The sequence below is a fragment of the Lactuca virosa genome, chromosome 4 (assembly GCF_052849685.1).
Source record: "Lactuca virosa cultivar CGN04683 chromosome 4, Lactuca_virosa_CGN04683_v6, whole genome shotgun sequence".
NCBI lineage: Eukaryota > Viridiplantae > Streptophyta > Magnoliopsida > Asterales > Asteraceae > Lactuca > Lactuca virosa.
The window spans coordinates 101,090,217-101,110,672 of NC_136429.1; the positions used below are offsets into that span (position 1 = coordinate 101,090,217).

The 20,456-nt window shown below is 32.6% G+C and overlaps 3 protein-coding genes and 1 long non-coding RNA gene across 6 annotated transcripts; 2 read left to right on the forward strand and 2 right to left on the reverse strand.

Annotated features, from left to right (window-relative positions):
• Positions 1–6,763: 6,763 nt before the first annotated feature.
• Positions 6,764–9,449, reverse strand: LOC145106755 (28 kDa heat/acid-stable phosphoprotein-like protein). Its single transcript, XM_079043686.1, has 8 exons — positions 9,243–9,449; positions 8,575–8,612; positions 7,946–8,014; positions 7,736–7,819; positions 7,591–7,625; positions 7,359–7,444; positions 7,140–7,205; positions 6,764–7,037 (listed from the first exon to the last, which is right to left on the reverse strand). Exons 1-8 carry the CDS (start codon positions 9,307–9,309, stop codon positions 7,003–7,005), a joined length of 480 nt encoding a protein of 159 aa, XP_078899812.1. The 5' UTR covers positions 9,310–9,449; the 3' UTR covers positions 6,764–7,002.
• A 1,170-nt stretch (positions 9,450–10,619) lies between these two features.
• Positions 10,620–13,412, reverse strand: LOC145106757 (deneddylase). Its single transcript, XM_079043688.1, has 8 exons — positions 12,889–13,412; positions 12,542–12,745; positions 11,959–12,450; positions 11,771–11,881; positions 11,483–11,671; positions 11,179–11,415; positions 10,917–11,037; positions 10,620–10,833 (listed from the first exon to the last, which is right to left on the reverse strand). Exons 1-8 carry the CDS (start codon positions 13,315–13,317, stop codon positions 10,712–10,714), a joined length of 1,905 nt encoding a protein of 634 aa, XP_078899814.1. The 5' UTR covers positions 13,318–13,412; the 3' UTR covers positions 10,620–10,711.
• A 365-nt stretch (positions 13,413–13,777) lies between these two features.
• Positions 13,778–14,333, forward strand: LOC145109945 (uncharacterized). The gene is made up of 2 exons (XR_013709352.1): positions 13,778–14,002; positions 14,077–14,333. It is a non-coding gene; the product is annotated as an uncharacterized LOC145109945 (long non-coding RNA).
• A 4,639-nt stretch (positions 14,334–18,972) lies between these two features.
• LOC145106760 (transcription elongation factor-like protein) lies at positions 18,973–20,287 on the forward strand. 3 transcript variants are annotated; one of them, XM_079043691.1, is made up of 5 exons: positions 18,973–19,086; positions 19,187–19,221; positions 19,576–19,704; positions 19,829–19,899; positions 20,065–20,287. In XM_079043691.1, the coding sequence occupies exons 3-5, from the start codon at positions 19,592–19,594 to the stop codon at positions 20,166–20,168; spliced, it is 288 nt and encodes a 95-aa protein (XP_078899817.1). In that variant the 5' UTR covers positions 18,973–19,086; positions 19,187–19,221; positions 19,576–19,591; the 3' UTR covers positions 20,169–20,287. The 3 variants fall into 3 exon arrangements, with proteins under 3 accessions (XP_078899817.1, XP_078899818.1, XP_078899819.1); XM_079043693.1 differs by having other exon boundaries at positions 18,981–19,086; positions 19,187–19,241; XM_079043692.1 differs by lacking the exon at positions 19,187–19,221 and having other exon boundaries at positions 18,979–19,086.
• Positions 20,288–20,456: the final 169 nt, after the last annotated feature.

The window sequence follows — 20,456 nt, forward strand, 5'->3', positions numbered from 1 at the left end:
TCACTTATAATTTTCTTATACGACTAAACGAATGTATCATAATAGAACTTGTTCATGTAACCCCTAACATATAATTAGACAACTATAGATAAAGGTGAATTGGTTTAATAAATAGTTACATTTTAAACACATAAAACTGCTACATAATGACATATCATCTCATAATTTTCACTTTAGATAACCTATTCTTGTTTTTTCTATTTAAATCATTATATATGTAAATAAACGACATTAATTGAGGACAAAAATAATCAGATGAGCCATTTGCCATTCATCCTTGTTTTGTTGACGTGCCTCTCTTGTTAATTTGTCATCAACATGTGGCTGATGTGGCGTTTTATTATAAAATCGAGAGATTCCAATAATAGTGAATGACTGAATCACAAAGATTGCTCAGAATGAGTGAAGAAAATTGGTGAAGTAATGTAGGTAAAGAGGAAAAATTACTAAATTGACAAATATTCTCTTACATGAGGAGCATGTGACTAATTTAATTGTTGAAATATAATGACAATTAATTAATTCAACGGATCAAATCAACATATAAGTTTCAATTTTAGACCAGTTATCCGAGTGAAAAAAATTTGGATCTAACTTACATTTTTTGGTAAACCACAGTAACCAAATTTGCAATTATAAATATAACAAAAATGCACTTTGTTGTTTAGAGACAAAGTAAAATACCGGGCTATAGACATTTTTTAGGGTTGAATTCCAAAATATAAACACAAAAAATTGGATTTCCGGGTATAGATATGGATTCCGCGGAGGTAAGCTGTGAGGGATCCGCGGAGTGGCAAAATCGTAAATTAATCAGAGTATTAAAAAAACTCAGGATCCATTCCGCGGATCTACCTCTGAGGAATGAACTCATTCCGCGGAGGTAGCTCCGAGGAATGGATCTTCATAATTTGTTATTATTTTTTTTCACATTGATTCTTCGGGGTTTATACTAATTCCTCAACTAATTATTTTCAAGAAAAGATTATGATAATATAAATTTTTCTTGACAATGTTTGGAATGAATGTGAGGTTATTAAAAAAATTGGTTTTTTAATCGGAGATCTTTACATAAAAGAATCATTGGAGGTGAATTTTTTTTTCTGAAGATCCATTCCTCGGAGCTACCTACGCAAAATGAATTCATTCCTCGGAGGTAGCTCCGCGTAATGGATCTTGAGTTTTTTTTTTTTTTTTGATACCCTGATTTATTTACAGTTTTGCCATTCCGCGGAGCTACAGTGGATCCCGCGGAGCCCTCATAGTTTACCTCCGCGGAATCCATATCTATACCCGGAAATCCAAATTTTTGTGTCCATATTTTGGAATTCAACCCCAAACGATGTCTATAGCTGGTATTTTCCCGACAAAGTTATTATTATTAATAGTACACGTTGTAATGGACAGTGTGCAAGCATGTTAATGCGTAAAAACAACTTTAATTCATTAACTTCGTATAATAGTATGTCACTTGCAACCCTTCTATTTTATAAAATGATATTTTTCATCTATTTTCTTTTTAAAATATCACTCTCACCCCTCCACCTTCAACTTTGTAAAATTTAACCCTTTTGTTTTTTAAACTTCCGTGCTTATCCCATAGTATATATAAATATGATTTTACGTCATCTACTTTATAAAATGCATTTTCTACCCCATCTCAACAGAGAAAATCACTATACCTAATACTAAAATTCTTAATGTACAATGTACAAGTATGTCAATGCGTAAAGTGCAACTTTAATCCCCCAAATTTGTAAATTTGTTACTTGCAACCCTCAATACGTAAAATGCAACTTTAATCCCTCAACTCTGTATAATTTGTCACTGGCAACCCCTGTATTTTATAAATGATATTTTTCATCCCTTTACTTTTTAAAATATCACATTCACCCCTTCCACCTTAAACTTTGTAAAATGTCACTTTTACCCCTTTGTTTTTCACTCCTAATACGCAACAAAAACACGTAAAACATGATGCAAAGCATGAGCTCAATTACTAGTTTACCCTAATGAATATTTGGTTTTGTTTGACTAAGGGAAAAAATATATAAGCAATAAATCTAAAAAAAAGACATGTTAATTGTAACGCCCGTGTTTCGAGGCCAAGCATTGATACGATGATGTAATAGTCTAGGTCAACCATTGTAACCTATTTTAAAGTAATAAAGATGAATTACTTGAATATTATGTGATTTTTTGTGAATATATAAAGATATAATAAAAATAAGTGTCAAAAATAAAACGTTAGATAAGCCCGATATCCATGAAGAAAGTTGTAGTGGTCGTGAAAAGGATTCCAGAGATATAAAGAACGCCGAAATCTGAGTTATAACGAATAAGTTATGACTTGTCGAAGTTTCGCGACAAAACTGGCACGATGTTGCGTGACGTAAAAAGTGAGTTTACGATAAAGTGCTTTTTAGCCTTAGCGATCTAAACGAAAGTCGTATTGCTTGCTAAACCAAGAGCGTGCATAAAAAGAACGCCCAAATCTGACTTCGTATGATGAATTTATGATTTTTCCAAGTTTCGGATTAACAGTACATAGCCCGGAGTTCGAATAGTAGATCGAATGGTTTTCGGCCGACACAACCTAAACGAGAATCAAAGGTCTTGTTAATAGTAGCTCAACGGTAAAAAGACAGACGAAAACGGACATCGGATGAAGAAGTTATGAATTTTTAACGGAATTTTCCTGTCCCGGCCTGTTAAAAATATAACTTTAAAAATAAAGTCAAAATTAGCCGACGGAGCCTAAACGAAAGTTGTAGAGTATGTCTCTACCTACGCGTGGATATAAGGAACGTCAAAAACGGAGCTCATATGCGGAAGTTACGAATTTTAGAAGTTGAGGGTGTCATTTGCGACGCTGCTCATTTACGCCCCGCGTAGGAGAGGAGTGCGCCTCACGTACTTGTATTGCATGGCCTCTGATTGACCACGTAGCCCCAGTAGCTTTCGGACACGTCTCCTCGGAACGCCCAGTGTATGTAGGTACGCCTCGCGCACAGAAGTACTCCCAGCGTACCTCCGAAGTACGCGCATCGTAGACCGCAGACTCAGCTCTATAAATAAGGTCCGAAGCTTGCCATTTTTCTCACACCTTTTGCCATCTTTTTCTCTCTATACTCTCTCTCTAGCCTCCCCAAACACCCCTGAAGCCTAGGAAACCTCCCTAGCACTAGAAGAAAGCCCCGGAGCGCACGAGGACTCCGAGAAAAAGAGTTTTTCGGTTTAGAAACTCTACCCCCGCAGAGCCCAGTTTTCAAGCAAACCTCCCGGTTTCATCAAAGGAAATCATATTTTTAAGAAGCAAAGCGTTGTTCAAGTTGGAATCACCACTTTATCAAGTGAGTGCATAGTTACTTTTCATCTTACACATAAATATGAAGTATTTTATATAATTTACGTGCTATGTGTGCATATTATCTGTTTACTTGAGATCTGTGCTGGATGAAAGATTAAACCTTGTTTTTCAGATCTAAATTGTATAGGTATTTTATAACTTGAGATCTATACTCGATGGAAGATTTAAACTTTGTTTTTCAGATCTAAACTTTTTTTCTTCATATCTGAACCATATATGTATTTTCTTTTCAGATCTAAACTTTTTTTCTTCAGATCTGAACCGTATATGTATTTTCTTTTCAGATCTAAACCGTATATGTATTTTCTTCTCGGATCTAGGCTTTTTCTTCATATCTGAACTGTATATGTATTTTATATCTACAAATATGTTGGGTAAAACATGGGTAGATGAAATAGTTGGTGTGTGATGAAGAATGAGTTGGAGGATGAGATGAAAACTGATATAGATCATGAGATGAGGGTGAGAGGTGAAAAATGAGAGAAGCCTTTACCCAAGCGTTGGCCCTGTCATCTAGCAGAGTATGGATGACAACCACGGACTATTCTAGACGGCCCGATGAAACACTAGCAGGCTCGCAACCTGTAGGTGTTGTGAACAATATGTTCACCCGGTGTACTCTAAAAACCCATTGACATGTATTGCAGGTGGACTCCCGCAAATAATATTGACGATAAATGAGAGCTATGGACTTTGCACCCGTTGGATGAACCCTGACAACTATGGATTTAGTGTCTGTTGTATAAACCCTGGCGGCGATGGACTTCGTGCCTATTCCTTAGGACAATCCTTAGGAATGAATGAATAAAGAGTAGCTGATTCTTAGGGTAGATCCTTAAGAAATAAAGAAGATAATGGGTAATGGGGATGGATAATTGGGTTAATTGTTTGATAAAACATAATAACTTATTTATTGTGGGTTGAAAACCCTATGTACTCACCAGGTTTCCCAACCTGACTCACTCAGTTTATTTGTATCACAGGTGTCGATATAAAGCTACACTATACCGAAAGATTAAAAAGATGTAGATCATTAGTGAAAATGAATGTAAGTTCTGTTTGTGCTTATGTTTTTGTATTGACGATGGCATCCCAAAGTTTTAAAATAAATAAAATACATTTATTCGGAAATGCTTTGATAACATATTTATCACGTTTTTCCGGGAACAAATTCCGCAACACTTTTCTTTAAAAAGATACTCTGATTTGAAAATAAAGCATAAACAAATTGGTCTTTTCTGACCATGAAAATGGAGATGTCACATTAATAATGTGGTGACAAATAATAATTTATCTTTCACTATATTATTTGATGTTTCTTTGTTAGTTAACTCTTAACGGTGAACCTATCAAATTATATATTAGAGTATTTAACATGCCATCAACACCTTCGAGACAAATAAAGTATAATTGTTTAACCAAAGTGTTATTTCATTATATTTATATTTATATGATAATAATAAAATATCAATGAGATAACATTGCAGACAAATTGTTAGGAACGGAAACCCTAATCGCTAATTTCAAAAAGGACTTGCAGTGCAAGCCTACGGTACATATGTAGTAGTGGTTGTCGACATTGTTTATAGTAAATCTAACGGGGCTGGTGGTTTGGATTGAGATTAGATTTTGGGTGTCGCAGTTTTCGTATGCCTCCTTCGTTACTTCTGCAACATTATGAAATCCATCGGCAAAATTAAAGATGAGAGTATCATCAATTATGAAGGTATCGTTTAGAGACCACATAGCGTAGAAACCGGCATCTTGTGGCACTGCCCAGCCGAAGGAATCGCCGACGACATGCTCAGTTGCCACCGAGTGATTAAACTCCATAGATGCAACTACCATGGCTATAATCAGAAACAAACTTGGCTTTAGGTTTGCCATTCTTGATTAAGTAAATATGTGTTCTTATTTTATGAGAGAATAAGCTTTGGGTGTATTTATAGGAAAGTTTTTCGTCTTATGCTAAAAGAGAATAAGTTTTGGGTGTATTTATAAGAAAGTTGGAGTTGTAAATGTTTATTGAAGAAATTAATGTTAATTAATTTTAGGTATTCACATAGTTACATTTGTAGATATTTATTGCAGCATTAATGGTTATTAACTCCAAGTATTTGTACGCAATTTTTACATGAATATTTAATATTTTTTATTTCGGTATACGATTGATTACATGTGTAAAGATTGAATACTTTTATATAGCCAATTACTAAATTATTAAATAAAAGTTGTCTTATTATGAAATGATATTTCTTTAAAAAATTGTTGTAATTTGTAAAATACAAATTCACTTATTTTGACAAAAATCGATTTTGTGAAATATCACTGTCTTTATAAAATAAAAAGACGTTATGATTAGTCTCCACTAACTTTCTTACAGCTCAATTAGAAGAAATAACAATAATCTTTCAATTGAACTTGAAAATATCAGACATTAGACAATTATGTCTATTAAACGCAAATTTTCATTTAATTTAATGATGCAAAAAAGAGTTATTAACTAAAACATTAAAATGACCATAATCCCCAATATCAACCATACCCTCATTTTCACTAAATATCATAAAATATAACCATTTAACATTTTAACCGGCTAAAATGCATCCGGAACTAACCCACTTGATATAGATTTTGTGTATTAGATTAAAGGCCCCGAGCTCTAAATTAGAGATTGGCGAATTATACTAACTTACTTATAGTAACTTCTAATCATAACTAACCGTTTAAAAAATGATAATAAATAAATAAATCTAACCCGCTAAAAAGCCTTTTTAATTTGTATATATACTTTTACTGGCGCATATGACTTGCCAAACATATTAAAATTTATAGTCATGAGACAACTGTTAAAGGTAGTCATTATGTTGGAAAGCATGAGTTCGAACCCTACTAATCTCCTTCATTTTTTTTTTAACTTTCAAACAAGCTAGTGAAATACATTGAACTCGATTTTATTTGCAGATGGATGTAGTTAATGTGTAAAGTCTTTATGTTGAAGAGTGTAAGTTGAAACTCAATAGCCCGTTTTAACTTTCAAGTTTCAACCAAACAAAAACATTTTTTGCAAAACATGACTTCAAACGCACACCTTCCAACATACGCACCATACGCTTTAACCAACTGTGGTGAGTGTTGACATCTATCTTCAAATAAAATCTCAAAATCGCAAAGTTTAATATAGTTTGCAAGTTATAGGTGTCAGAAAATGTATCCATTAGATTATTTTGATATATTTTCTAAAAGGTTACATGATATAACATGAAAGCCATAAGTTTGTAATTCATATTACTTTTTTTCATACATTGTAATCGTCATTTTGACTTCAGAAGTCCAAACATAATAAATTGATCTTTGGCTTATCACACATGAAATTCAACAACAAATAAAAGCTTGTGCGAATAAAAAGTTTGGGTTTAATAGACGAGCTTATAAGTTTTAAAGTAAATAAGAGAAAGTTAATAAAATGGTTAAAGAGTGATCCCCACAATGGCCAACATAGGCATATAAGAAAGATTCAACTTCAAATTAACCAACCAACTAAACCATAATCATAACCATAACCATAACCATAACCATAATATCATATGAAAGACTACCATTTTCACTTTCACTTTCACTTTCATTCCCACTTATTTTCTTGCCTCCGCCTTCTTTTGGTCTTTGGCTGAAAACACAACACCACATTTATATTAAAAAAAATACAAGCATATTTATCTTTTTTTTTCATTTTCATTGAAAAAAAATATAAAAAGATTTAGAAGATTACCAGCTTTCTCTTCTTCTCGTTTCTTAGCAGCTTCTGCCCTCTGTTGTCTGATAAGAGCCAACCGCTCTGCAAATACAACATATGGAATGGATAAAAGTTACAAGACAGGACAGGACAGGACAGGGTTGTACTGTATTTGGCATACATTAGACTGATGTCAATGGACAAAAATGCCCTCATCCCAATCAACTATTGATATGATATGAGAATGCTTATTACCTAGATCCTTCTTTGCTTGATCTGTTTTCCCTTGTTCTTGCAGCTTCATATACCTTTCATGAGCCCTCTGTTTCTCAATTTCTTCTCTGTAAATAAAACATGATATTAAGATAACTCATCTCTTATGGGGGTATTTTGGTCTTTTTTGACAAAAAAAAAACAAAGAAAGAATAGAGCTGAACTCTTTCCACCCATCACTTGAAATGAATGGCGAAAAAAAAAATTTACAGACCTTTCACGTCTGGAAAGTTCAGAAGTTTTATCCAGCTGAAAAGCAAGAAAACAGCAGAATGGATCAATAAATTTCAAAAAAAAAAAAACAATAAAAATAAATAAAAACAGGAAATATAAATCTTTAAGTGTTAATGTGTTCTTACATCAGCATCTCTTGCTTTCAAGGTCTTGGGCCTAGCCATATTAGGGTTCTCAATGTCAATAACACCTTGGGTTCCTTTCTTTTTCTATAGAGTACAAAGAAAATAAGAATAAGCAAAACTCAGAATTTATAATTTATAATTATGAATAAATGATTATGAGTATGAGCAAAGATTATATTCGCAAAGAAAAAAGAGTAAAAGTTTACTGACTTCAGATTCTTCCTCAGATGACTCTTCAGATTCTTCATCAGATCTTTCCTCTTCAACTTCAGCTTCCTCCTGAAGAATCAATCATTAGTCAACAACTATAAATACATCTTTTAATTTGACTTTTTAAACCATGATCCCACTTCAACAGAAATAATCAAATATTTCATTCATTCTTTTCAAGATTATCTTGAGGAAGCATAAACAAAGACTCCATAGCCACTGAAGAGCACTAAGAAACAAGTAGAATACCCTTCAATGCTTATTTGGAACCAAAAATGAAGCAATAGCTATGTAAAAAACAGAAGCACAGGGTATATAAATGTATTTGCAATAAATGTAACAAAAAATCAAATCTTCTGAATACCCTTCAAAGTCTATTTGGCATTGAAATTGTAAAAGGCAATTACAAGGAGATACAAGAACATTAGAATAACAAAACTTATTTGGTGTTGGTTTTGTTACTGAAACTTCTTTTATATTTTATTTTTTGTTAGTTGTTAATCATTTCTCATCTTATTGTACTATAAATCATGCCATCAAAAAACTGATGAAGAAAGAAAATGATGTATATATCTTTGGAATTATTAAGAAACTGGACACTTTATCAAGAAATGGAATATTAGAATTACCTTTTTAAATGTCCTAGGTCGAGATGAAGTACCAGCAACTGCAATCATCAATAAAAGAAATCATATTAGTTAACATGTCACACGAATAAACATCCATTTGACCTAATACTCAATATTTTACCAATTGTCTGTACATTAGTTGTACTATTTATTTAACTATGTGTGTAACTGTGTATGTATTCTATGTATGCACAAATCATTAGATAAATTGTTTCTGTGTTTTACAATGAATTTTAATTCACCTCATGATTGTGGCATCCCAATAACCAAAAACCTTGTTGCCCTGTTAGAAAATTAGTCGTTTCATCTCACTACAAAACCCCTTTTAGAACCATTAAAACCTAATCAACAAGAACAAAACCTAATCATTTACATAGAACCAAGAACAAAACCCCTTTTGGAAACATTAAAACCTAATCAAGAAACAAAAGTCCGGTTATCCTTTTCGAAATGAATTCATTCGCCTATTTCAACAATTAATAGATTTAACAGAAACCCAAATCAAATCCAAGGTCTATAGATTATAGAAACCAAACACCGAAACCGAACGAATATCTTAAATCGGACTACTACGGATCCATTCCGCGTAAGAAAGTTGCATATAGAAATCGAATAACATAAAACTAAATTAATGAAAAGAAAAGGAGAGTATGAGTATATAAACATACGCATCTCTTCGGGAGTAGAGAACTGGCGACGTCCAGTAGGCTTGCCCTTAAACTTCCCTCTCCCCATACTTGATTAGGCTAACAGTAGTCGATCAGAAATGGGGTAAGAAGAAGAAGAAAGAAGCAAGAGTTTTGAATAATTTGAAAAATGCTCGCTCCACCCTCTTTAATCGGTGGGTATTTGGGATAAATTTTCCCCTGTATTGGAGAAAGGAGAATAAAGAAGCGAAAGAAACCCTAGTCGCAGTTGGGCTTGTTTGTGCCTTGTGGACACAGAATCTATCAAGCCATCAAGGGGTGGTGTACGTGGAAAGGTTGACCGCCGTAGATTTTTCGCAAATTGAAACAGAGTATCTGATTCTATTTTTCATTTTCTTTATTTATTTATTTTTATTGAAATTTTGAAAGAAATGTTTTCATTAGTTTTGGGCATCCTACTTTTCTACTTTTATAAAATAAAAAATTATACTAATTTATGTGCAATTTTTTAAGAGTTTTTTTGGTTACAGGTTATATGTATAAACTAAAAACTCACTTTGATTTATTTATTATTACCATTATGTTTTTATTCTTTTTTCTATGATAACATTATACAATAAAAAATCTTCTTATTATATTAATAATGTTACTTAAAAACAAATTAGTCTATACATTTTCTAATATATATTGTTTTAATATGAAATTAAATGAACATACTAATTTAGTAATTTGCTAGATTTTCAAATTACACTATCTTAAATAAAAAATTAAAAACAGAATATTGTGACATGAAGAAATAAAAATAAATAAATAAAATATACATTTGTCATTTATTGTATTTAACCATTTACGTAGTCAAATCTTCAGAATAAGTTGTGAAAAGATTGTGACGTGATTGGTAGTGGATATGAGTGCAATGCTTGTAGGGTATAAAATGGTAAAGCAAAATGAATATTTAAAAGAACGATTGATAATACAGATGTTAAAGATAATATTCATGGTCCCCTTTTTCTTCTTATACATTTCTAAATTTGTTGTGTTTGGAGATTTTATTACCTTCAACGGATTCTAATTTCTAAAAACAAAAGTATTATGTACATTTAGTGTGTATCAATCATAGTCTTCATTCTTTATATTCCACTATTTGCATCATATTCATATAAAGGTTGATACCATCATACCAAGAGAATATTTGACTCGATGCAATGCTTAAATTGTCATTTAACAACATAAAAAAAAAATTGTAAATCAAAACTAAAATTATTAATTTCATGTCATCGTCCCTTATTAATAAGGAACACCATTTTGGTTCAATCTTTCTTTATGCAATCGAATTATTTCACTCCATAATAACTTCCCTCTAATACGCATCTAATTTTATGAATTAAATCAAAGAACAATACAACCATTTATTCATAGTTTTATTATTTTATCGATCCAATTAGCTCAACATCTATACTTACTAATGTTAACTTTTCCTAATAAAAAAATTAAATCTCCACATTAACCGGTCTAACCAACACAAAATGTGACCCACTAATTTCTGACATCACCAACTCTAACAAAACCACCTCCTTCGGCTGTTTGATTTTCAATGAAGACTCAAAGAAACCTGCTCCAATAATTAAAAAGAATAATAAATATAAAACATTTAATAAAAAAAAATGATTAAAGACTTGTAATTGATCATCTTACCTGGTGAGAGTTTTCTCCCTCCATATAACTCTTGTGTCAAAGGATTTGATGCCCAATTATTAACAGCAAGAAGGCTCGTGGGTTGGAATCCTACTATTTTCCCTTCTGATGATATCACAATCTGAAATTTCAGCTCATGTCAATATCTATTTTTTGGGTGGAATGGAATGAGTTATTCCATTCCATTCCTTCCCTGATTCCATCATTACCAAACACTGGCTTATAGTTTTTTTTTATTGGATTAAAAGATAAGAAAGAAAACCTGATAACTTGCGACTTTATGTCCAGATGCTAATAACAAATCATGGTCAGTTTTATCAGTTGGAGTGAGAGTGGATGATGCTGATGTGGCATTATTGTTGTCAACTTGAATCAATCTTGTTAGGTAATCAGGGAGTTGACCTGTTGATACACCACCACCACTTTCTTTTCTTATCTCTCCACTCCACCCATAAACCGCTTCAACTTTCTTCAAAATTGAAATACAAACCTCTTCCAACTATCAACACAAAAGACATAAATGCCCATTCAAATAATAAGCATCATATGCATATATAATTACATACCATAGTAGGATCCATGGACCAAAGACGGATTGAATCAGTATGTGATGATTGGGGCTGTTGATTTCCTCTGAAACGGTTTTGCCCGTTTTGAAAACGGGGCAAAAAGATCCGACCCATTACACTAATTGCAACAATTAAGCATCCACTTATGATGAAAGTAGATACCATTTTCACAAAAGAGTTGCCTTTCTGCAACAACAATATCAATATCATAACCTTGAAAGATCACATGTAATTTAAGTGTAGATTATAAAATATCTATCCAAGAAAAGTTAACAACTTTAGTACCTTCTTCATGTGCATGTTAGTAGTCATGGAAGCTGCATTGTATGGCAATTTTTTATCTGGAAGTGTGAATAAATCCTCATAATACATATCCAAGATGTTAGCCAAACATACCTGAATATAAAACTAAGTTATATCTTTGCATTTATCCCAAAATAAATATACACAAAATAAAGGAAGAACTAGAATACCATTTGGGAGTGGGTAAGAAGGACTTCCCACCTATTTTTAGCAGATTCTTTCCATCCTTCAAACTTCAAATCTTGTAATTTGTCACTCTTGATTTGCAATCTGTAAGCAGGAATATATTCACTTACCCATGAACTAAATTCATGTCCACCAATTTTTTCTAATTTAGAAAACACAGACCATGGCCACCAATTATACTTCAATGCTGTTTCTTTAGGTTTATAACTTTCCTTCATTGAATTAAACTTTTCAAGCAAAGTTTTAGCACTTTCAACCACTTCATCCTCGTGTACTTTGTATAAGATGACAGAAGAATCTTGTGATATGATTTGTTCGTGTTTATGAAATAGATGGAATATGTTAAATGATGATTTGCCTAATGAGTTATCAAGAAAATCCCTTTTGGTGCTTTCAAGGGCAGAAACGGAAATCACTTCTGCAAGCTTGGATATGGCTTGTACATCTGAGGAACCGAAGGTGAAGGAAGCAGAGACCTGTTAATGGGAAAGGACTGTTATACCCTTCTGTCTAGATACCTGTTTGGATTAAGAGTAAGAGAAAAGAGAAGGGTGTTTAAACTTTAACCTCTCTTGGGTTTGCAAGATCTTTCATATTTCTTGTTGTTCCTGGTGTAAACAAGACAAGTTCAAAACTCCAAAGTTGTCTCAAAGTCACTTGTCTGAATGTCATTGCTAGTATATTTGTAGATGTAGTGCTTGAAAGCATGTCTTCAGTTAGATAATCTCTGAGACTTTTAGCTCTCTCTTTCACTTTTCTAGATGGCAAAAACTGTCAAAAGGAAAGATCACAATTCACAGTAAAAACAGTTTCTTTTTGTTATTAACACCATTCCATTATCAGTATATACGATAAATTCGTTTATTAATAGTTGAACACTAAAAATGGCTTAGGGAGGGTAACTATTAACTAACCAGTCTGGTGGAGATGGTGCTGTGTTCATCCGATTGGCCTGGGAACACCGTCTCCGCCACCATGACATCCAAACCATGATCAATGTGTTCGTCTGCAGCCTCACCACCGTCAGCGGCCGCTGCTGTTAGGGCCTGTTCCAAGTCAACATCTCCAACAACAGTCAGCCGACCCAAGTCATTCTCGTAGGTTCTCACACATGGTATAGACTTCACATCTTCTCCGTCCAGAATATCAAGAATGTATTGCTGGGTTTCCGGCAGCGGAGGCCGCGACGGTGTGGGGGCAGAGCGAGCTCGTACAGTGAGGGAAATTCGAGAAGGTTTTAGGCGAATTATGGGTCGAAAGACGAAGCTTTTGGCTGTAAAAGTAGTGAATTTTGAAGGAAAAACCTGAAGTCGGACAGGAAGCGGATGTATAAAGGAAGCCATTGATGCGATTGTGAAGCTGTGCGAAGTGCGAAGAATGTTTGGCTCATTTTAGAGCCATAACTGCGCACGTTAGCAAGGGTTTTGGGAAAACCTTGTGATCGCAAGTTTTAACTTGTAGTACACTGTACACCCAGGGTATTTGTGTACTTGACAAAAGACGACTACTAATTTAAAGAATTGTCATAACAATCCCTATTATTTTTTGTTTATATAACAAAAAGGTGAAGAGGTTAATCGGAGGTAGCCCTGTCGAAAATACCCGTTACCCGAATTACCCGCCTGATTTTTTCGGGTATCTAGTAAATCGGGTATTAAGTTAATTTTTTCGGGTATTTGAGTAACCCGATTTTTTTTCAGGTCGGGTAAAGGGTAAGTTTTTTGGGTTTCGGGTATACCCGATTACCCGAAATATATTTAACAAATAATGAATGGCCCAATCTCCTTTATTCCTTTATGAGTTTATCCGTGATCGATTCCCAAATCCCAGCTCCCTCGTTCTATTTTCTCTACGTCAAAAAAACCCTCGTCCGCTCTTCGTTCATCACCGATCAATCAACTTCAGATGGTCGTCCCCGCCTCCTCGTCGGTCAGCTGGTCGTCGGCTCGTCGCCGCCTCGCCGGTCATTAGGTGGTCGTCGCCCGTCGGCTTGTCGCAGCGTTGCAGCCATCAGCTCGTCACCTCCAGGCAAAAATCACAGATTTGGATTTCAAACTTGGCTTGAATATAAGTGATAACAACCAATTGCTTTTATTTTACAGTTTACACTTTATTGGGATTCATTCTTGAATATGCTTGGCATGGCGGCATGGCCCTGTATCTGTTCAATTTGGGAAATGATTCATTCTTGAATATACTGTTAAATTTCGTCCTAACTTGATAGTCTTCATACTTGTTGCTATTTGACTTGCTGGCTCGTGCTTGTGGTATGGTTAGTATTTTGTTTATGTTTCTATTCGACTACACAAGAAGATTATCTGACAGATTTGTGTTGTTGAAGAAGAAAAGTATTTGAATCCTTATATCTCTAATATTACTAAACTACCATTAATATTTTATTCGACTACTCCTAATTTGATAAGTAAATGTTCAGCTATTGAAGAATTAAATTCAGTTGGTTTTAGTGAACTTTGTAGCTATGGATTGTAATTATTTGAGATAGTTTGTTTGTATGTTTATAGCATAACAAACAAACATACATATAGAAGAACTAACAAATAATAAGAAACATAAAGAAAGAAAATCTAATCACTACCTTTGAATATTCATCTAACATCTCTTGAGCACAATTGCTATAGATTTTTTCATTAAATCTAATCACTACCTTTGAATACTTGATATCTCAAATATTATTGAGTAAAAAATCTTAATGTTCAAAGTTTGAGCACGACATATTTATTTCATTAAATTTATTTTTAGGTGCCATTAAAAAAAATCGGGTAATACCCGAATTACCCAAACCCGACCCACTACCCGAATTACCCAAACCCGAATTTAATTTGGGTCGGGTAACGGGTAATTTTTTTAATATGAAAAACCTGAATTACCCGACTCGGATTACCAAAAACCCGAAAATTTTACCCGATCAACACCTCTAATCGTAGGCATCCGTAAGAGCAAATTATGAAATGAAGTTGTATAACAATGCAATAATATCCTTAAGAAATATGGGCGTGTTGGGCATGAAGTTTTTGGTAGCTTTTAAAAAATATATATATATATAAAAAAAAAAAAAAAAAAAAACTTTGTTCAATAGTAGAAACTTTTCGTTTTTATTTTAAACAAAAAAAACTCATAATCCAGTCAGTTAATTCAAGTAGATTTTGAGAGCTTTTAGCTTTTGGTTTTTATCTAAGTTTACACATTTAAGAGCTAAAATCTATTTTTGTTGAACTTTTCTTCGTAATTAAAAATTACAACTTTCAGCTTTCAACTACTAACCACTGACTACTAGTTAGTTTTGTCAAACGTGTCTAACATATAAAATAACAACAATGTATCATGTTACACCCATATTGTGTGTTATGGATGTCTGGGTGTGTATCCTCACATTATATATATATATATATATATATATATATATATATATATATATATATATATATATATATATATATATATATAGAGAGAGAGAGAGGTGTACACATACAAATATACATCAACTTTGCGTTTGAATTTGAATTATTAGGTATTTTAGGTTAATGTTATGAATTAGAAACTTCCTATTTGTAATATCACATATGATATTAAAAAAATTGAAATCATATATACTAATAATAAAATTATATCTACTTTATAAAAATATAAATGGTTTGGGGTCGAGTGAGTGAATGTGTAACATCCCGAAAATCAGAGTAAAATTTTTATTTTTTCCAAAACAACCACAAGTTAATAATTGTTTACAAAAACGTTGTTCAAAAGTATAGTTCGTAAACCAGAGTATCCCGAAAATCCAATATCATAAAATCCGAAAGATGTGCACGATCACGCCTTTGCTTTTCCCGATCATCTGAAGTACCTAAAACCATAACAAACAACTGTAAACACGAAGCTTAGTGAGTTTCCCCAAAGTACCACCACAAACATAACAAACAACAACATGCATACAGAGCCTTCAACATGACTGGACCGCCTCACCGGGCCTTCAGACTATCAGGACCGCTCTCTAGACCTTCGGCCTGACTGGACCGCCCACATGCCTTCAGTCTATCCGAACCGCCCTGTGTGTCTTGGCCTTCAGTGTTAGTTGGTCCGCCTCAGCCCAGTAAACCACAATCATAACATATCGATATAAACATTATCATAATAATCAACAACACAAGTAGTCATACAGATCTACCAATCTAATCACATAACCAGTAAACACATATCTCAACATAACAGCATACAACAAAACAAGATATCCAATCCAACAATCGAAATGATTATTCAATATTGTCAAACTTATACTATTAGACGTTTGCCTCTCATAATACTCAAATCTTATGTTTGTTGAAAACATTTTGTCAGCATGTATAAAATATGTTTACTTTAAAAACAAATTCTCCTCATGCTATTAGATGTTTGCCTCTCATAATACACCAGTCGAAATTATTATTCAATATTGTCAAACTTATAAAAATGTCTTAACTTATCTTGGTACATTTTGCACTGGTATATGCCATGCATCTTTTATAATGTTCAAGAACATACAAATCAAAAAGATAATGTTATATATTTTCCTTCTTTTCTTTTCAATTTTTCTATAACGGCTAAAACACATACACACATACACACTAATCCTACTCCTAAATTTTTTTTGTTCACAACAAAACTTGAACTTTCAGCCTTTTCACGACCTTGATATTGTTGGGATAAAAACATTTTAGTCCCTCTTTTTCACTTTAAGTGTAAAATCTATTATAAAAATAAAACATTTATTTTATTCATAAATGGAATCAATACATATAATTCAATTTTTAGATGTCGCATGAAAGTCATTAGTGTGTACATAAATCCATATAATAAAACCTTTAGATGTTATCGATCCAATAAAAAAAACTTAACAAAAATAAGCATGTGATGTTTTTTGGTGACTGTTGTTGGCCTTTATATGCATTAGAGCATCCACAATGGTAAGTTCAATGAGAGTGTTTAATGACGTGGCATGTCTAGTTGTCGATCAATTGATGAAACTCTACCATAGCGAGATGCCATATTGGTATTCAATGGATTTGGAGTTCAATGGCTATTGAACTCTTCAATGGGAAAAAGAAAAGTTTTATAATCTTAAATATATACTATAAATTAGTTTTTGTAACTTTCTATTGAACTTTGTAGAGTTCAATGTATTTTAGGAAAAATGATAGAGTTGTATGTAGCATAAAAAATGACGTGACAATCTATTAAACTCTACGGAATTCAATGCATTGTGGATGTCCCTACCAAAGACTGCTAATATATTACCACCGTACATTAAGTGGTCCAAGTTGTCATCAATTTTTACGTAGGACAAATCTTCAACTTTCCCTACATACATTTCAAGCATAATATTTTGATAATCAATATATCATTCATGGAACTCCATTTGGTATGCATATCATATCAAAATGAAGCTATCATGTAGGAGTAGATAAATCCATATATAATATCTTTTACAACTTAGATCTATAATTCAACTTTGCTTTTGGATCTAAAGCGGGCACATAACCTACTTTCCCGACAATTTAAGTTGAGTAATAATCAAGGTTCTAAAAAGTTCGTCATGGCTCCAAGGCTTGTACCTGCCATCAAGCTTTACCAAAATACCGCCTTAACTCATATATGTATATAAAAATGAATAATAGTTGAAAATACATATAAAAATATTAATTATATACAAAATTGCCGTCTTAAGTTACGCTTTACAAACTACGTGGCTCGCCAAGGCTTGGAAAAACTTGAGGTCTGACGTTGCCGCCAAATCATGTCTAACGTTATTTAGAACCTTGGTAATAATATTAAGACCAATAAGAGTCCATACAGAAATGCAATTTACCCTTATAGCTAAAAAGTAACATTTTAAATATATTAAATATAAGTCTTGTGTACAATGATGCGCATGTAAAATAACTGTCAAATGGTATTTTTTTTTTTTAAAAAAAAAACCTACTTGTTTAGTAAAAAATCACGCTAGGGAATGCATAATTCAATTCACGGTTATAGTTGAGATTTTTTGTCCCCAATAAATATATCATAATACTTTTTTTCATTGGTTTAAAAGAATTAAGAAAACACAAGATAAAGAAGCATTATATCGATAAATTGTGTTACAGTTCATTATATATCTCAACTAACTGTGAGACCATGTATTATATGAGTTAATTTAAAAAAAAATTAATATAAAGGTTGAAAACTATGAATTTATAAGAAAATAAGAAAAATAATGAATTATTAAAATTGATATATTTTTTTTATCTTTTAAATTTAAACAAATAATAATTTAAATATATAAACAAAAAAAACTAATGAGCTTTAATTTTGGAATTTTAAAATCAGAAGGTAGGTCCATTAATTATGAAATTGATATCCTTTTATTACTATATTTATTGTAATTATTATATTAAAATATTATGTAAAATTTAATAAAATAAGAAAACCCATAAAATGACATGTGGAAAAAAAAATCAAAATGACATTTGACAAATTAAATGTGAGTAAGACATGTGGCAAAAAAAATATTCATTTATTAGAGTAAATCTCATTCAGATCAAAAGGGTGATGACATTTTTGAGCTCCTTCACTAAACGACCTTAGTGCCTAAAGGTATATGTAAATCATAATGTATCTAGAGCAAAGAAGATGATGCTTAAGTTTGAATTGGACAAGCAAACACAAACTCAATATCATTAAGGATAACTAGTTGATGTTGTGTAAACTATGTATATACCAATAAATTTCAAGCATACTTGCATTGGGATCTACCTAATGGTCTCATTTCAGATGAATGAGATTAGCTTTAAGAGAATGATTAGAAGTTAATGCAAAATGAAATTTTGGATTTAGAATAAAGATTTACAAAAAGTTAAAATCATTAATATCAAAAGAAATATAAAGTTACTAGCAATTGATGTAAAATTATAAGCTGAGGGACTGTAAATGGATGTTTATAAATAGCACAAGGACCACTTAAGTAATTTAGATATCATAAACGCTAACCGATATCATCGTATATTTCCATCCGATTTCTCTGATATCATCATTCGTGTTTTAGGGCAAAATTCTTCTTCCCTCGACACGAGTTGATTCGTCAGGTGCAATTTTCGTTCGATTTTTCTTCATTAGTTTGATTGTTCAAAGCAATTTGTGGTCAATTCGTGGTTCTGATTATTGTTATTGCTGTTATGTTCCCAGATTGTACGTTAGATTGGTGTTCTTGATCTCTCACAGTAAGCTTGATTTTTCAAAAGTAGTTTTCTTGCGTTCTACGAATCTTGTTATATGATTGTTAAAAGATCGCTTTGTTTTTGTTCGATTCTTTCATAAATCTACTGAGACAATTTCTTGTAACGACTGGTGACTATCAAAACTTATCGTGTTGGGGAAGTTTGGGATTTTTAAAAGTTCAAACTGCATCATACATATTGTGTATAGAAAGAAGGGGGGTTTTCATGTTCCTGTGGACACTGGTCTTATATTTTAACAGTTGAAGATCAAACTTGCTCTAACTTCATTATTCATCATATAGCTGGCTGCTTTTTAGTGCTGCGATTCTTGTTTGGTGATTATAATTCTGCTTTCAGGGAAGCTACTTGCACCATGGGGAAGAGGAAGTCAAGAGCAAAGCCTGCTCCTAGGAAGCGAATGGACAAACTGGACACTGTATTTAGCTGCCCTTTCTGCAACCATGGCACCAGTGTTGAATGTCGCATGTAAGTATTTGCTCTACAAATCCTATCTTCTGCTTCATTATATAATCTTTCCAGATTTTTACATCCCATGTGTTCCATTGAAATGAACTCATATTTCATTTGGTTGTTTGATCACTGATGTCAGTGATATGAAGAACTTGATTGGTGAGGCATCTTGCAGGATTTGCCAGGAAAACTTCAGCACTACTGTCACAGGTAGGGTTAAATGCAAGAAATAACATCTTTACTTCCACTTCTCAACTATCACTTTTATAATTGGGTAGATTTTTTCGAAGTAGAATGTCCTAGTAAGAAAAAAAACTGAAAGAAATGAAAGTAAGAATGCTATAATGGTTTCCCTTTTATTTTGTTGGCATGCAGCTTTGACAGAGCCAATAGACATATATAGTGAGTGGATTGATGAATGTGAACGTGTTAACACTGTTGATGAAGATGGGGTCCCTGTTGAAGATGATGAAGCTTAGAAAATGGTTGGAGAAATCTGGTTTCATTTAGGTTTATGTATGATGTATGGTTTGGTATTTTCTGAATTTGAGACCTAATTAGTAATTACTGAATGTAAGGCGAACGTAGATTGGGAACATGTTAATGAGGCCTAATCTTATATATATATATATATATATATATATATATATATATATATATATATATATATATATATATATATATATATATATATATATATATATATATATGCAAAATAAACAACTGTGTAAATACTCAGTATGCTTTAGAGTATTGTCATTAATCTG

Bases quoted from the DNA above. Each gene is read 5' to 3' on its own strand.
- LOC145106760 (XM_079043691.1), top strand. From the start codon at position 19,592: ATGGGGAAGAGGAAGTCAAGAGCAAAGCCTGCTCCTAGGAAGCGAATG. The intron at 19,705-19,828 runs GTAAGTATTTGC...CACTGATGTCAG, and splicing joins ACCAGTGTTGAATGTCGCAT to TGATATGAAGAACTTGATTG. The intron at 19,900-20,064 runs GTAGGGTTAAAT...GTTGGCATGCAG, and splicing joins CTTCAGCACTACTGTCACAG to CTTTGACAGAGCCAATAGAC.
- LOC145106757 (XM_079043688.1), bottom strand. From the start codon at position 13,317: ATGGCTTCCTTTATACATCCGCTTCCTGTCCGACTTCAGGTTTTTCCT. The intron at 12,451-12,541 runs GTTAAAGTTTAA...TCCCATTAACAG, and splicing joins ATCTTGCAAACCCAAGAGAG to GTCTCTGCTTCCTTCACCTT. The intron at 11,882-11,958 runs GTATTCTAGTTC...TTTTATATTCAG, and splicing joins TTCTTACCCACTCCCAAATG to GTATGTTTGGCTAACATCTT.
- LOC145106755 (XM_079043686.1), bottom strand. From the start codon at position 9,309: ATGGGGAGAGGGAAGTTTAAGGGCAAGCCTACTGGACGTCGCCAGTTC. The intron at 7,445-7,590 runs GTCTGTAAATTT...TTTTATTTACAG, and splicing joins GAACTTTCCAGACGTGAAAG to AGAAGAAATTGAGAAACAGA. The intron at 7,038-7,139 runs GTAATCTTCTAA...TTGTGTTTTCAG, and splicing joins ACGAGAAGAAGAGAAAGCTG to CCAAAGACCAAAAGAAGGCG.